Consider the following 15,804-nt stretch of genomic DNA (forward strand, 5'->3'; position numbering starts at 1 on the left):
GAGTACGAGTCTCGCTCTGTCGCCCAGGCTGGAGTGCTGTGGCGCGATCTCGACTCACTGCAAACTCCCCCTCCCGGGTTCAAGCGATTCTCCTGCCTCAGCCTCCCGAGTAGCTGGGACCGCAGGCGCCCGCCACCACGTCAGACTAATTTTTGTACTTTTTTTGGTAGAGACGGGCTTCACTACGTTGGCTAGGCTGGTCTCAAACTCCTGACTTCAAATGATCCTCCCACCTCAGCCCCCCAGAGTGCTGGGATTACAGGCACAAGCCACCATGCCCAGCCAAAATAGGATTTTTTTTTTAAAAAAAAACCCACAATCACACACTTGGATGTTGTGGTGTTGTCAAACTGCTCTCCAAATTCCTAAAGGCTTACTCTCGCTTTCTGTACTTATCTCTGCCTGGACATGCCAAAACCCGCCTGCAAATGGGCAAGGAGCAGCTGGGCCCTAGGCACTGGGTTTAAAATGCCTGAGAGGGCTGGGCGGGCACGGTGACTCACCCGCCCCTTGGGGTGAGGCCACGCCCTCATTGTGACGTCACAGAGGCGGGCCACGCCTCCAGCAGGATTCCCGGCCCTCAACCCAAGGGGCAGGTGAAAAGGTGCGGGCACTTGCCCTCCTTTTCGGGGCGAAGGGGCGGGGTTAGGGTGGGCGAAGGACTTACAGATTTGGAGAAGCCCACACAGCACACGGCTCTGTCAAACACCCCCAAGCCCAGCACGTGTAAGGTGGAGAGGGAAACTGAGTCCCAGATGCGCACGTGGGGCGGCAGCGGCTGCAGGGAAGAGAGGCTTGTTACCTTGGGGGTGCCAGCTGCTTGTCCCCCACAACTGCGTCCTGCACTCTTTTCTGCTTTCCCCTCCCTTCCATTACCTTCCCTTCCTTAGTGGTGCCCGCCACCTGTCCCGTGGCGATGGTGACCATATCTGGGTGGATGGCCAAGCTGCGGAAAGATGGGACAGAGAGACCAGGGCTCAGTGGGAGAGAAGAGGCTCACAGAGACCCAGGACATTCATTCCACAAATTGGCTGGTTGAGTTTAGTAAATAAACGTGTATTTAGTCCATTAATAGCAGTAAGCGGATGCCCTCCGGGTGCGCTGGATCAGAAGCAAGACTTAGGCCTGGGTCCTCTAACTCAAATGCCAGCAGGACGCACGTCTGTACCTCACATAGTGGCCAGGAGAGCACACTTATTTAAGGGGGCTGACACCACCCTGCTCCAGCCACCAGGAATTGTCTGGAGTGCCTATTCAGTTTTGTTTTTTTTTAAGAGGCGGAGTCTCCCAGCACTTTGGGAGGCCGAGGCGGGCGGATCACCTGAGGTCAGGAGTTTGACACCTGCCTGGCCAACATGGGGAAACCCTGTCTCTAGTAAAAGTACAAAAATTAGCTGGGCGTGGTGGCGGGCACCTGTAGTTCCAGCTACTCGGGAGGCTGAGGCAGGAGAATCGCTTGAACCCAGGAGCGGAGGTTGCAGTGAGTCGAGATCGTGCCACTGGACTCCAGCCTGGGCGACAGAGTGAGACTAGTTCTCAAAAAAAGAAAAAAAAAAAAAAAAAGAGATGGAGTCTCGCTCTGTCCCCCAGGCTAGAGTGCAGTGGCAGGATCATAGCTGACTGCAGCCTCCAACTCCTGGACTTCAGCGATCCTTCCGCCTTGGCCTCCCAAAGTGCTGCTTTCACAGGCGTGAGCCACCTCGCTGCCCAGATTTTCAAAAGAAGAAAAAGATCCAGGCATTGCGTGAATTCACTGTCTGAATTTTTTTTGAGACAGAGCTTGCTCTTTCACCCAGGCTGGAGTGTGGTGGCTCAGTCACTGCAGCCTCGACCTCCTGGGTTCAAGTGATCCTCTCGCCTCAACCTTCTGAGTAGCTGGGACCATAGGGGCTTACCACCACACCCAACTAAAACACCTGAAATATTGAAATATTGATACTCAATCCACATTTTCCCACTAAATTCAGCCTGAGGGCAGCTGGTGGCTTTGGAGAGGGAGCAAAGGCTTAGCCTTGCCCCAAACCCCACAGGGCAGCAATGTGAAAAGAGGCATAGAGGGGCAGGGGCTGGAGCTCCATCTCCGGCCACAGGTCCCTCCCGTCCCCTCTGTCCCACATCTCACCATTTGATGTCATCGTTGTGTCCCAGGTAGTGTCGCTGCCTCTGCTCCTCCACGCTGTATAGCACGGCTACGGAGGCCACAAAGTACACTATCTCCCCGGTGGGCAGCAAATAAAGGTTGGCCCGGCAGTCTCGGCCACGGTAGCCATAGCTGGAGCCACCCAGGGGCCGGTTAAGGAATGTGTTTTGTTGTTGTTGTTTGGTTGGTTTTTATTTATTTATTTATTTATTTTTTGAGATGGAGTCTCACTCTGTCGCCCAGGCTGGAGTGCAGTGGCGTGATCTCAGCTCACTGCAAGCTCCGCCTCCTGGGTTCACGCCATTCTCCTGCCTCAGCCTCCTGAGTAGCTGGGACTACAGGCGCCCGCCACCATGCCCGGCTTATTTTTTGTATTTTTAGTAGAGACGGGGTTTCACCATGTTAGCCAGGATGGTCTCGATCTCCTGACCTTGTGATCCACCCGCCTCGCCCTCCCAAAGTGCTGGGAGCCACAGCGCCCAGCCTATTTCTTTTTTCTTTTTTTTGAGACGCAGTCTTGCTCTGTCTCCAGGCAGCAGTGCAGTGGCACAATCTCAGCTCACTGCAACCTCCGACTCCCTGGTTCAAATGATTCTCCTGCCTCAGCCTCCTGAGTATCTGGGATTACAAACACATGCCACCACACCCAGCTAATTTTTGTATTTTTAATAGAGATGGGGTTTCACCATGTTGGCCAGGATGGTCTCAGTCTGACCTCATGATCCGCCCTCCTCAGCCTCCCAAAGTGCTGGGATTACAGGCGTGAGCCACCGCGCCCGGCCTGTTTTGTTTTTTAAGATGGAGTCTGTCCCCCAGGCTGGAGTGCAGTGGCATGATCCCAGCTCACTGCAACCTCCGCCTCCTGGGTTCAAGCCATTTTCCTGTCTCAGCCTCCCAAGTAGCTGGGACTACAGGCAGATGCTACCATGCCAGGCTAATTTTTGTATTTTTAGTAGAGATGGGGTTTCATCATATTGGTCAGGGTGGTCTCCAACTCCTGACCTCAGGTGATCCACCCACCTTGGTCTCCCAAAGTGCTGGGATTAGAGGCTTGAGCCACTGGCGCCCAGCCAAGGAATGTATTTTGCATCACACACACTGGCTGAGGACCAGACTCAACAAGGTCATCGGAATGAGGTTTTTCTGTTTCCACTCTCACCCCTGTAGTGGGCTGATGGTCCCCTCCCACTCCAAAAAAAAATGTCTGTTTCCTTTTTTTTTTTTTTTTTTTGAGATGGAGTTTCGCTCTTGTTGTCCAGGCTGGAGTGCAATGGTGTGATCTCAGCTCATGGCAACCTCCACCTCCTGGGTTCAAGGGATTCTTCTGCCTCAGCCTCCTGAGTAGCTGGGATTATAGGCATGCGCCACCATGCCTGGCTAATTTTGTATTTTTAGTAGAGACAGGGTTTCTCCATGTTGGTCACGCTGGTCTTGAACTCCCAACCTCAGGTGATCTGCCCGCCTCGGCCTCCCAAAGTGCTGGGATTATAGGCGTGAGCCACCGCACCCGGGCTATGTCTGTTTCTTAATCCCCACAACTTGCAAATGTGACCTTACAAGGAAAATGGGTCTTTGCAGATATAATTATAGATCTCAAGATGAGATCATCCTGGATTATCAGAGTGGCCCCTAAATCCGATCACAAGTGTCCTTATAAATGACAGAAGAGGCAGCCTCAATCTCCTGGGCTTAAGTGATCCTCCTGCCTCTGCTTCCCAAATAGCTGAGACTACAGGCATGCACCGCCATGCCCAGCAAATTTTTTGTATATTTTTGGTAAAGATGCAGTCTCGCCACGCTGCCCAGGCTGGTCTCAAATTTCTGGGCTAAAGCAGTCCACTTGTCTTGGCCTCCTAAAGTGCTGGGATTACAGGCATCAGCCAATGCACCCAGCCTGCCTGGCTAATTAAAAAGAAATTTTTTGTAGAGATGGGATCTCACTTTGTTGCCCAAGCTGATAGTTATCTGGTTTATTTGTTAACTGCTCATATTCCCCAATAAGACTGTGAGTTCCATGTGGCTGAGATTGGGCTTTTTTTTTTTTTTTCATTTCTGTATCTCCTCCTCCAGGAAGCCCTCCATGACTCCAGGCTGGGTCAGCCCTGTCCCTGTGGATTCCCCATCCCAGTCTTGCACACTCTGGGTTGTCACTCTCAATGAGTCTGTTCCCATGCTAGACTGTATGCCCCAGGAGGGCAGGCAGATGCTGTCACGGTCAGCACTGGGTCCCCAGCCCTATGTCTCAGATGTTCAGAAAATATCTGAATGGGCCAAGCACGGTGGCTTACGCCTGTAATCTCAGCACTTTGGGAGGCCGAGGCAGGTGGATCACTTGAGGTCAGGAGTCCAAGACCAGCCTGGCCAACATGGCGAAACCTTGTCTCTACTAAAAAACACACACAAAAATTAGCCGGGCATGGTGGCCCATGCCACCCAGCTACTCGAGTGGCTGAGGCAGAAGAACGGCTTGAACCCAGGAGGTGGAGGTTGCAGTGAGCCAAGATCGTGCCACTGCACTCTAGCCTGGGTGTCTCAAAAACAAGAAAATATCTGAATGATTGTCAATATACATATATCCTGACCCCATGAAACTGCTCTGACCTGCAGTCACTGCAAAGGGGAGCAATCTGAGGTCCTCACTTTTGCAGTCTCAGCCACCTCTCATCAGATGCTTATCAAGCCCCACTGGCAGGACATTTGGGACAGATTCCAGGGGATATTTCCAGCTGCCTCGAGAAGGCTCTGGGCACCCAGAAGGCCAGGCCATTTCACCAACCACCCTGGCTCCTCCAAAGAGGAAACCAAGGCCCAGAGAGCAGACAAGGACCGGGTTCCTGGGGTGTGGACTCCAAGCTCAATAGGCTTTTAGGAAAAAGTTTGGGTCCCAGAATCAGGATTGTTGTCTCCTATCTATAACCTCAGTTTCCTTATCTGGAAAGGAGGTATAATAATTTCCAAACTGTAGGCCTCAGAGAGCTCTTGGAGGCCACTAGTTGTAAAAAAACAAATTCATACCTGGAATAACTTACAACAGTGTCTGTCAGATAGTAAGTGCTTGAGTTATTATTTTGGATTTTTTGTTTTGTTTTGTTTTGTTTTGTTTTTGAGACAGGGTCTCACTCTGTTGTCCAGGCTGGAGTGCAATAGCACAATCATGGCTCACTGCAACCTCGACCTCCCAGGCTCAAGTGATGCTCCCACCTCAGCCTCCAGAGTAGCTGGGAACCACAGGAGCATGCCACCATGGCTGGCTATTTCTTTTTCTTTTTCTTTTCTTTTTTTATTTTTTATTTTTGAGACGGAGTTTCACTCTTGTTGCCCAGGCCGGAAAGCAGTGGGGCAATCTCGGCTCACTGCAGCCTCTGCCTCCTGGGTTCAAACGATTCTCCTGTCTCAGTCTCCCGAGTAGCTAGGTTTACAGGCACATGCCACCACACTCGGCTAATTTTTGTATTTTTAGTAGAGACAGGATTTCATCATATTGGTCAGGCTGGTCTCAAACTCCTGACCTCAGGTGATCTGCCCACCTCGGCCTCCCAAAGTGCTCAGATTACAGGCGTGAGCCACCGCGCCCGGCCTGCTATTTTATTTCCTGTAAAGACGAGGTCTTGCTATGTTGCTCAGGCTGGTTTCAAACTCCTGGCTTCAAGAGATCCACCCACCTCGGCCTCCCAACGTGCTGAGTTAGTATTTTATCAGTCCCTGTGCCTGGGGCGCATACTATAAGCTCAGTACCTTTACACATTATTTCACAGGTCTATGGACCTGAGATCATGAAATTCATTTTTCAGAGTCAAGGTGACTTTTCCAGGGTCACACAGCCAGCTACGGGCTGGACTGGGGTTTGAACCCATCTCTGTCAGACTCCAGAGCCCGGGCTCCCAGCCATTCCCAACTCTTTGTTGCTCAAATGCACCAATCCCACTCTGGCCACATAGCCCTTGAACGTGCTGTGCTTGTTTTGTGTGTTGCCCAGGCAGGTCTCAAACTCTCGGCCTCAAACGATCCTCCCAAAGTGCTGGGATTACAGGCCTGAGCTGCCTTGACCGCCTTTCTATTTCCTCCTGAGGGGATGGGAGCACCAAGGAGATTCCAGCAAAAGGATACACCCAGTCCAGCTTGAGCCGGCAAGAAGGCAGCTCCGAGCGTGTGTCCAGGCTGTAGGTGGGTGCCAGCTCGTCTGGGATCATCATGGGCACAGGGCGGCCCCTCAGGAACATTTTCACGGAGCCATCCTCTGCCAGGACACCCCCAGAGGTCAGGCACTGACACCAGCCCCAATCCTATTCCCTCTCCTCTTCCAGCTTTATTTATTTATTTTTTTAAAGGCAGGGAAACTGAGGCCAGAGAGGCAAAGACCCAGTAACCAAGACTCCTGACCTCTGGCTCCAGCCTGTCACCCCAACAAGCAAGCTTCCACCAAGCCCTTCCCCATCTCCCCACTCACCCACACTGAAGATAACTTCTTTGGTTTTGCTGTCAGGAAAAGACAAAGAAAAAAAAAAAGTCTTAGTAGTCAGTTCAGAAAAGGGGAGAAACCATTCCTCCACCCCCACCGCTCCCCGGAGGTCTCCGACGAAAACGGGGCCGAGTAAGGGGCAGAGCGCTGCCTCTCTGCAGGCCGTGTGCTTTGCTCGGTTGATCTTGCAGAGCCTAAGACACAGGCCCAGAGAGGCAGTGATCGCCAAAGATCACACAGCACGAAGTGGCAGGGACGCGATCCTGGAAGAAGGGAGTCACCAAGGACCCTTCCCTCCTAATCAGCAAGGTGCTCCCCAGCGCCCCCCACCCGCAGTTCCCCCAGCACCCCAAACGTCAAGCAGCGGGAGAAACGGGGAGAGTTTAAGGGAAGGGGCGTGTCCCCACGCCGGCCTGGGTCCCAGGGGTTGGGGGAAACCTGAGATCTAAGCCCCGGGAGCGCGGAGAGGAGATGGGGGGTGGTCTGCGAAAGGGTCTCACCCAGCTCCAAAGCTACTCATGGCGGCGGGTGGCGGAGCTTCGGGGCCGGGGGTGGAGCCGGGACCGGCTCTGCCGCTTCCGGCCCTGGGAGGCGCCCGGGCCGCCGCGCCCCTGCCCCGCCCTCCACAGCCACCCCTGGAGCCGGAGGGTCCCACCGGGTCACACATCCCGGGCTGTGGACTCCCGATCCCAGGTTCTTTCAGGGTGGGTGGGGGAGAGTGGTTGAGAACATGGACTCGGGAGCGCGCCTGCTTGAGTTCTGCTAATTCCTAGCAGTGTACACAGGTCGTCCAACCTCTGCCTCGGTTTCCTCATTTAAAAAATGGGGATAATAAGAGTACCCGGCCGGGCGCGGTGGCTCATGCCTGTAATCCCAGCACTTTGGGAGGCCGAGGCGGGCAGATCACCTGAGGTCAGGAGTTCAAGACGAGCCTGGCCAACGTGGTGAAACCCCGTCTCTACTAAAAATGCAAAACTTAGCCTGGCGTGGTGGCTGGCGCCTGTAATCCCAGCTACTTGGGAGGCTGAGGCAGGAAAATCATTCGAACTCGGGAGGCAGAGGTTACAGTGAACTGAGATTGTGTCATTGCACTCCAGCCTGGGCAACGAGAACAAGACTCCGTCTCAAAATAAATAAATAAATAAATAAATAAATAAGAGTACCCACACCTCCCGGGGGTAGTTGCGAGCATGAAATTGGTTAATTATTGGGAAGTGCCTGGAGTATACACAACGCTGTATTTGTGTTTGCTATGTTTGAGCAGAGTTGAAATGTGCAGCTTTTGACCTTGGTCTTGCCCTTGCGTGGCCTCCTAGCGCTGACCATGCCCACTGCACCATAACTCCAGCCTTAGGGTGATTTTTGTTTTGTTTTGTTTTGTTTTTGATACAGGGTGTGGTTCTGTCGACCAAGCTGGAGTGCAATGGCGTGATCATGGCTCACTGAAACCTCGAATTTCCTAGGCTTAAGTGAGCCTCCTGCCGCAGCCTCCCAAGTAGCTGGGTCTACAAGCGAAGGCCAGCACGCCCGGCTATTTTCTTTCTCTCTCTCTTTTTTTTTTTTGTTTTTTGTTTGTTTGTTTAACGGAGTCTTGCTCTGTCAGCAGGCTGGAGTGCAGTGGCGCGATCTCGGCTCACTGCAACCTCCGCCTCCCGGATTGAAGTGATTCTCCTGCCTCAGCCTCCCGAGTAGCTGGGACTACAGGCACGCGCCACCACGCCCAGATAATTTTTGTATTATTAATAGACAGGGGGTTTCACCATGTTGGCCAGGATGGTCTCGATCTCTTGACCTTGTGATCCACCAGCCTAGGCCTCCCGAAGTGCTGGGATTACAGGTGTGAGCCACCGCGCCAGGCCTAATTTATTTTCATTTTTAGTAAAGACGAGGGCTCGCTATTTTGCCCAGCCTGGTCTCGAACTCCTGAGCTCAAGCGATGATTCCCGCCTCCGCCTCCCAAACTGCTAGAATTATATAGCCTTAGGTTTTGACTCGGTCCAGATCTTCAGTATGGCCCCACCTCTGGAGTTGACCACGCCTGTCATTCTGAGCCTCCCTTCTAACCCTGTCCCTGAGTTGACTCAGTTGCTTGAGAATTGACTGCTACCTCCCGCCAACGCTCCTTCTCCGGCCCGCCAGGCATTCTGATTACGTCCATTTTCACGTATTCCTTATGTGAGTACCTTCGAGGCCTCCAAGTTGGCTCCACCTCTTGGCATTTGACCACGCCCCTACGGCCCCGCCTAACCTTTAAGCCACGCCCTTTTCCACCTGGCAGTGCCCCCCGATTTTGATGTCAAAGCTTCTGGAATCTGGAATGCCTCCACCTGGTCTCAGCCTCTGTTACTCCGTACCCCAGATTTTAATTTCGCCCAGGCGAACACAGGCTGCACCCTTAAATTCCTCAGACTCCCTCTTTCCTTGCAGAAACTCTGTGGCTGCTGCCTTGACTTCATCCCTGAAACTCAACGGGGCCTCTCCTGTACCTTAATGACCACGCCCATAAGCCAAGCTCCTCCCTGACTTCCTCACCCAGTAGACCTGACCGTCCAGCTTCTAAAAACTCTGGCCACGCCCCTCAATATCGACTCCGCCCTCCCAGACCTTCCACTGTTACCGTGCCACCTCAAGATTGGTCCCTCCAAGGCTCTGGCACCGTCCCCGCTTTTGAACTAGCTGGCCCCACTCTAGGTTACGACCTCGTGGCCTGGGGCATGACTACATTTCTCGACCATTTCCTCCCTATCTCTTTCTGCGGCTTGACGCCGCCCCAGTCCTTACCCTTCCTTTTTGGCGCTACAGTTGCTGCTGGAGGATGTGGTCCGGCTGCGGGGGTCCTCACGGCGCACCGAGGCGAGGCGCTCTGGTGACAAGTAGCGGCGGACACTGCTAAAAGAGAGCACACAGTTGGGGGCAGAGCCTTCTAGGCCAGCAGGCGAGTGCCGTGAGCAAGCGAGATTCTCCCTGCACCCTCTGCTGCTGGAGCTCAGGCAAACAAACCACCTCTGTCTCCCACGAGGTCTTGGAAGAGGCTGGGGGTCCCGGCCTTGTGCCTTACCTGCGCCCGGAGGTCGCCTCCTTCTTGGGAGAGGATGGGGACGTGGCATAGCCACCCACGCGCCGCGGGGGTCCCGAGCCATTAAGGGGCGTCCTGGTGGGAAGGCCTTTCAAGAGCTGACACACTGGAGGGATGGGGTTAGGGGACAGAAGAGGGTGAGTATGAGGACCAGGCCCCGGTCCTCCCCATCCCATCCCTCCAGTCTAACGGGGATACCCGAGGCAGTGGTGCCTAAGCGCGGAGGCGCCCGGCCCTTGGGGGTGCCCCGCGCGCGTAGCGCCGCTCCCTGTTCTTCGCATGCCCGCAGGCGACGCAGAGCATCCGCCAGCGCCGCCTTTAGGACCGCCAGCTCGTCTTCCTGTAACTGCAGCCGCTGCTCCAGCGCCGACACGCGGTCGTCCACTTCCATACCGCTCGTGCCCGACAAATTGTCATCTGGAAGACGGGGGAGTGCCGGCTGCAGGGCCACCCAGGAGCTCCAGTGCCCAAGGGGTCCCTCCCGCCTTCCTGGGTCTAAGCGGGGGCCAGCCACGCCCCTTTCCTGTCCCGCTACCTGGGGCTGGGACACTTGGACATGGGCCAAGGAAGAGGACTCTGAAGGGGGAAGGAAATCCCCACAGCTCTCCAACCCATCCGCACACTCCTCTCTGCCACAGCCCGCTGGCCGTGTGACCTTGGGGAAGTCCCTTCCCTCTTATTTTCTAAGAGTCTGTGAACCCAGGAGCCTCTCGCTCTGGCTTTAAGATTCTATGACTAAGACGTGACCAGGCGCAGTGGCTCACGCCTGTAACCCCAGCACTTTGGGAGGCCGAGGCGGGCGTATCACGAGGTCAGGAGATCGAGACCATCCTGGCCAACATGGTGAAACCCCGTCTCTACTAAAATAAAATAAAACTTAAAAAAATTAAAAAAAAAAAAAAAAGCCGGGCGTGGTGGCGCGTGCCTGTAGTCCCAGCTACTCCGGAGGCTGAGACAGGGGAATCGCTTGAACCCGGGGGGTCGGAGGTTGCCTTGAGCCAAGATCGCGCCACTGCACTCCAGCCTGGCCACAGAGCGAGACTCCGTCTCAAAAAAAAAAAAAAAAGAAAAGAAAAAGAAAAAAAGATTCTTTGATTTTATGACTAAGACGTTAAGTATCTATGAGTGATAAGAGCATTTGCAAAATGACACCAACCTACTCCTAATGACACTAAAGTTCTAGAATTGATCCCCAACATCCTCCGACGAAGATTCTGTTATGAATACCAACGTCTCTTCACTGTTTCTAAGACTTTCCAAGCCAAAAGGTCATGCCTAGCCTCCCCGTTTCCCCTCCTCTCCTCACCCTGGGGTTCGACCCTAGAGCCAGCTGCAAGGACAGAGCTTCGGCGGCCCCTGGCGGCGGACTTGGGGGTTGCAGGCAGTGCATCGCAGACCCAGAAGACCCAAGGGAGATGCAGACCGGATTGACAACCAAACTCTTCCCCAGCAGGCATTCCTCTTTTCTGTTCCCCTTCTTTATTTCGCCTCTGTACCCCGCGCCCCAGATTTGGCTCTCCAGCCTATGGGTGCAGCCAAAATGACTCCCCGAGTCGCCCCCCCAACCCCGCTCATTTTCCCAAAGTGGGAGGGGCGGAGACCCAAGTGGCCCCTCTCCTCCTTTTCCCCCAGAGTACTCATACCCAGACTCATTGCTGACCACAACCAAGGAAGCCCTGGTTCCCAGCCTGGTGGAAGTAAAGGTGGTAGCTTAGACGGGGACAGGGCGTGGAGCTCGCCCCTGCCATCCCGCGTCCACAGGCCGCGCAGCTGGCCCTCTGGGCTCCGCAGTGCAGCCGCCGCTCCTCCCTCCCCTTCGTAGCCCAATCGCCTGCCGAGGCTTGCCCGCCCTGCCCCCCACTCAGCGCCTCCCAGGTCCGGTGCCTGGACCTGCAGAGGGAGGTGGGAGCCTCCTGAGGTCAGAAGGAGTGAGCCGTCAGGACTTAGAACTCGTAACAGGGGGAAACCTCTAGGGGTCTTGTTGGCATCACGTTTTGCAGACGGGAAACTAAGGAAGGAGGCTAGTAGGAGTGTGCAGAGACACGCCAAACATCACTCAGCCCGTAGGTGGGGGCGGGGGACCCAATCACCTCCTGTGCTCAGCCTGGTCCTACCTACCATTAATTATACGACCAGAAAAATGGCATCTGTTACTGTGAGCTTACATGTGCCAGGCACTGCTCACGCAAAACACTTAGCACGTTCCTGGCTCATGCTGATGCTCGATAAATCCAGAATAGGATTAACTATTTTTATGATACCTAATGCTTTTGGCAACTCTAGTAGTTGTAGTAGCATAATCCATTTTAGGAGGAGAGGAGGAGGAAGGTTACTGAAGCCCAGAAAGGTGACGTTACTTGTTACATGGACACACAGCCGTTCAATGGAAGAACCCATACTCAACAGGAATGGCCACCCTGTCATTCTGGCTCTTAGAGGGACAGAGGAAAACAAAATAAGCATTCTGGGTCCCCTGCCAATTCCAGTGGTCCCTGGCACTAGGGTGTGTGCCCAGAGGACTGAACCTCCAAACTGAGTTAATAGAGGTGCTTTCATCTTGACCCTTCTGCCCCACCCAGAGCGGCCAGCTGCACTGTCAGGCCTTGGCCAGCCCATCCTACCAACCCCCACACCTCCACCATCCCCATCCCTGTGACTCAAGCCCTCCGCTCCCTCCTGACCATCCCCCCATCCTCAGCCTTTTCCCAGAGACCAGGCCTCACTTCCCACTTTTCCCTCCCAACTCCCCTCTTCTCCTATCTCCCCTCACCTGAGCCCGACACCCACAGTGTTCCTTCTGGTATCACACCCATTCGTCTAGGGAGAAGGGATGGTGCTAATGCATGGGAGGGCCAGGGCCAGAGGATTTGGGAGGTATCCTAGAAGCAAAGTCCTCTGGCCGTCCCTTTCCAGTCCCACACTCTGCCCTCAACTCAGCACCAAATCCACCCCCACCCCCTCTGTCTGTCCCCCTGCTGCGGAGATAGGGGAGCATTCCAGAAGCTCGAGGGGAGAGAGAAGGGGCAGAGTTCCAGGCCCAATCGACCCCCAGGCCGTTCCCCCTTCCAATCCCGGGTTCCTTCGGGTTCTGCCCCCTTCTCTCCTCTCCGTCTAGCCACCTCGGGAGTACAGGAGGGTCCAAGTGGATGGGGGGCTGGGATCTAGGTTTTGGGGACCAGGGACCTTGCTCTTGGGTCAGGGTCCTGCTGAGGGAGAGAAAAGGGGGATCTTCAGCAAGGGAGGGGGATGGGGACTTGGAAGGAGGAGGCTGGGGCAAGAAGAGATGGGTCCAGCCTTGGGCGGGGCCAAGGTCGGAACTGAGGAGGGGTCTCACCGTTGCAGTATTGCAGCAGCGAGGACGTGTCGTACAGGCCGCAGAAGGCCGGGCCGCGCTCCGCCATCGCCCCACCACAGCCACCGCCGGCCCCCCCGGTCCCAGCCCGGGCCCGGTCCCCCCCACCAGGCCCTGCCTCCCGTTGCCATAGCAACGCCCTTCGTTCCAGCATCCCCAGCTCAGCTCGCCTGGCATCAGGCGGCCGGCGCCGGGCCCGGCGCTGGGGTCATCCCCAGGATGCCCAGAAAGGGGGGTCGGGACATCCCCTGCCAAGCCCCCCAACACAATCCTCGGGCCAGGATTGGCTGCGCCCGGATCCCCCTAGGTACCGTCTGGTCCCGCCCACAACCGGAGTGTAGTCTCTCTAGACCCCCCTCCTCGCCCGTTCAGAACCAATGAGAGCCTGTCGCGCAGGGCCCTTCACCAATAGGGATGCAGAGGGATTGGAAGGGGCAGGGCCTTTCCTCCTTTCAGCCTGAAGCGCAGCCCCGCGCTCCGGGAGGAGGATGGTGTGGAGGAAGACACTCCACTATCCCCCAGACCTCTTCAGACTTTCATTGGATTTTCCAAAAGCCCCCTCCGTAAGGCCAGGGCCCGACCTTAGAGCCCCAAACCCGCCCAGGGAGCTCTTGTTTATTACATCTAGGCCCACCCCCAGGCTCTTAGCCCCACCCCCAGAATCTTGCGGGTGCTAAAGTTTTATTCCTACCCACGGAATCATTAGCACCGCCCCCTGAACCGCCAAGGGTTTATAGTATAGTACTTCTCCAGAGCTCTGGACAGGACCTTCTTATAGGATTAGCTCTGCCCTCGGAATTTAAATCCCTCCCCCCGCGGTCTGGTAGTCCCTCCCTAACTTTCCCCACCGCTCTGTCTGCGGCCCCAGGCCCTTAGCTCCGCCCTTAGAGCCCTGGCCTCCCGCAACCGCATTATCCAGTCCGGGCTTTGGCACAGGCCCAGTTGTGAGGCTTGGACTAGCCCGCGTGTCAGGCAGAGATGGCTCGAAAGTTGTGGGGGAAAAGGGGAGGGTAGAAAACCCGACAATGGATTTCAAGAATATTGGACCGCCTTCCTCAAGTCTCCAACGAGGGTAAACACCTAGAGTATAGGCAGGAGAAGTGAAGTCCGGAGCCGAAAAAGAATTCCCTCTGGACACAGAGATGAAAAGTAGAAGCTTTGGAAGCAGATTGACCTGGGTTTGAATCCTGACTCCTCCACTTTCTGGTTTCGTGACCCTAAAGCTCCACTTCCGCATCTGGAAAGTGGGGGCTTATAATCGCGCCTGCCTCATTCATTCATTCAAAAATGTTTACTGAGTGCCTAACGGGCCAGGCTCTGTTCTAGGTGCTGAAGTTTCCGGAGTGACCAAGTGAAGCTGTTTCCTCTCATGTATTGTTCATTTAATGCAAGAGGTAAACAATCATACAGAAAATAAATAACAATACCTAACGTTTAATCAGCAGTCACTATGGGCAAAGCACTCAGTTATCCTCACCAAAAGCCCTATTTTGTTGTTGTTGTTGTTGTTTGCTTGTTTGTTTGTTTTCGAGACGGAGTCTCTCTCTGTCGCCCAGGATGTAGTGCAGTGGCACAATCTCAACTCACTGCAACCTCCGCCTCCTGGGTTCAAGCGATTCTCCTGCCTCAGCCTTCGGAGTAGCTGGGACTACAGGCGCACGACACCACGCTCAGCTAATTTTTGTATTTTTAGTAGAGATGGGGTTTCACCATGTTGGCCAGGATGGTCTCGATCTCTTGACCTTGTGATCCTCCCGCCTCGTCTTCCCAAAGTGCTGGGATTACAGGCGTGAGCCACCGCGCCCGGCCTATTTTTTTATACTTTAAAAATATTTTGTACAGAGGAGCTCTTGCTATATTGCCAAAGCTGGTCTCAAACTCCTGGCCTCAAGTGATCCTTCGGCCTGGGCCTGTCAAAGTGCTGGAATAATAGATGTGTCTCACTCACTCTTGCCCTGGCTGTAATGCAGTGGCATGATCTTGGCTCACTGCAACCTCCGCCTCCCAGATTCAAGTGATTCTCGTGCCTCAGCCTCCCCAGCAGCTGGGATTACAAGTGTTCACCACCATGCCTGGCTAATTTTTGTATTTTTAGTAGACACAGGGTTTCACCATAATGGCCAAGCTGGTCTCTAACTCCTGACCTAAAGTGATCCTCCCGCCTCAGCCTCCCAAAATGTTAGGATTACAGGTGTGAGCCAACCGCACCCAGCAAAAGTTCAATTTTAATCACCATTTTAGAGATGATGATACAGAAACAGTGTGGCAGTGACTCAACCTGTTAATCCCCAGCACTTTCAAAGGCCAAAGAAGGTGGATTATAGGGGTGTGAGATCAGCCTGGGCAACAAAGCAAGACCCCGTGGCTACAAAACAAAATTTCTTTCTTTTTTTTTTTTTTCTTTTGAGATAGAGTCTTGCTCTTGTCACCCAGGCTGGAGGGCAATGGCACGATCTTGGCTCACTGCAACCTCCGCTTCCCAGGTTCAAGCAATTCTCCAGCCTTAGCCTCCCATGTAGCTGTGATTACAGGCACCCGCCACCACGCCCGGCTAATTTTTTTGTATTTTTATTTTTATTTATTTATTTTTGAGATGAAGTCTTGCTCTGCTGCCCAGGCTGGAGTGCAGTGGCATGATCTCAACTCACGACAACCTCCGCCTCCCGGGCTCAAGCAATTCTCCTGCCTCAGCCTCCCAAGTAGCTGGGACTACAGGCTCGTGCCACAATGCCTGGCTAATTTTTGTATTTTTAGTAGAGACGAGGGTTCACTATGTT

At 54.3% G+C, this 15,804-nt stretch overlaps 1 protein-coding gene and 1 non-coding gene across 14 annotated transcripts in view; both read right to left on the minus strand.

The window, feature by feature from the left end:
* The window catches only part of EML2 (EMAP like 2), a 38,331-nt gene extending 24,967 nt beyond the window's left edge, over window positions 1-13,364 (minus strand). For 2 of the 13 annotated variants that reach the window (XR_010131987.1, XM_055369755.2), the window contains exons 1-9: window positions 13,010-13,346; window positions 9,874-10,092; window positions 9,658-9,781; window positions 9,381-9,488; window positions 6,588-6,616; window positions 6,248-6,377; window positions 2,123-2,272; window positions 877-946; window positions 668-778 (exon numbers count right to left, since the gene is read on the minus strand). Coding sequence is in view for 12 of the 13 variants with exons in the window: in XM_055369755.2 (XP_055225730.1) it covers window positions 668-778; window positions 877-946; window positions 2,123-2,272; window positions 6,248-6,377; window positions 6,588-6,616; window positions 9,381-9,488; window positions 9,658-9,781; window positions 9,874-10,092; window positions 13,010-13,181 (1,113 nt within the window). In the remaining variant the exon portion in view is untranslated. Of the gene's footprint in view, window positions 1-667; window positions 779-876; window positions 947-2,122; window positions 2,273-6,247; window positions 6,378-6,587; window positions 6,617-7,099; window positions 7,177-9,380; window positions 9,489-9,657; window positions 9,782-9,873; window positions 10,093-11,318; window positions 11,482-13,009 lie in introns of those variants that run through there. The other 11 variants (XM_055369751.2, XM_019016349.4, XM_019016354.3 and 8 more) reach the window with 9 other exon arrangements.
* MIR330 (microRNA mir-330) lies at window positions 6,732-6,844 on the minus strand. The gene has a single exon (NR_106301.2). It is a non-coding gene; the product is annotated as a microRNA mir-330 (primary transcript).
* Window positions 13,365-15,804: the final 2,440 nt, after the last annotated feature.

This window comes from Gorilla gorilla, chromosome 20 (assembly GCF_029281585.2).
Source record: "Gorilla gorilla gorilla isolate KB3781 chromosome 20, NHGRI_mGorGor1-v2.1_pri, whole genome shotgun sequence".
Taxonomy (NCBI): Eukaryota; Metazoa; Chordata; class Mammalia; order Primates; family Hominidae; genus Gorilla; species Gorilla gorilla.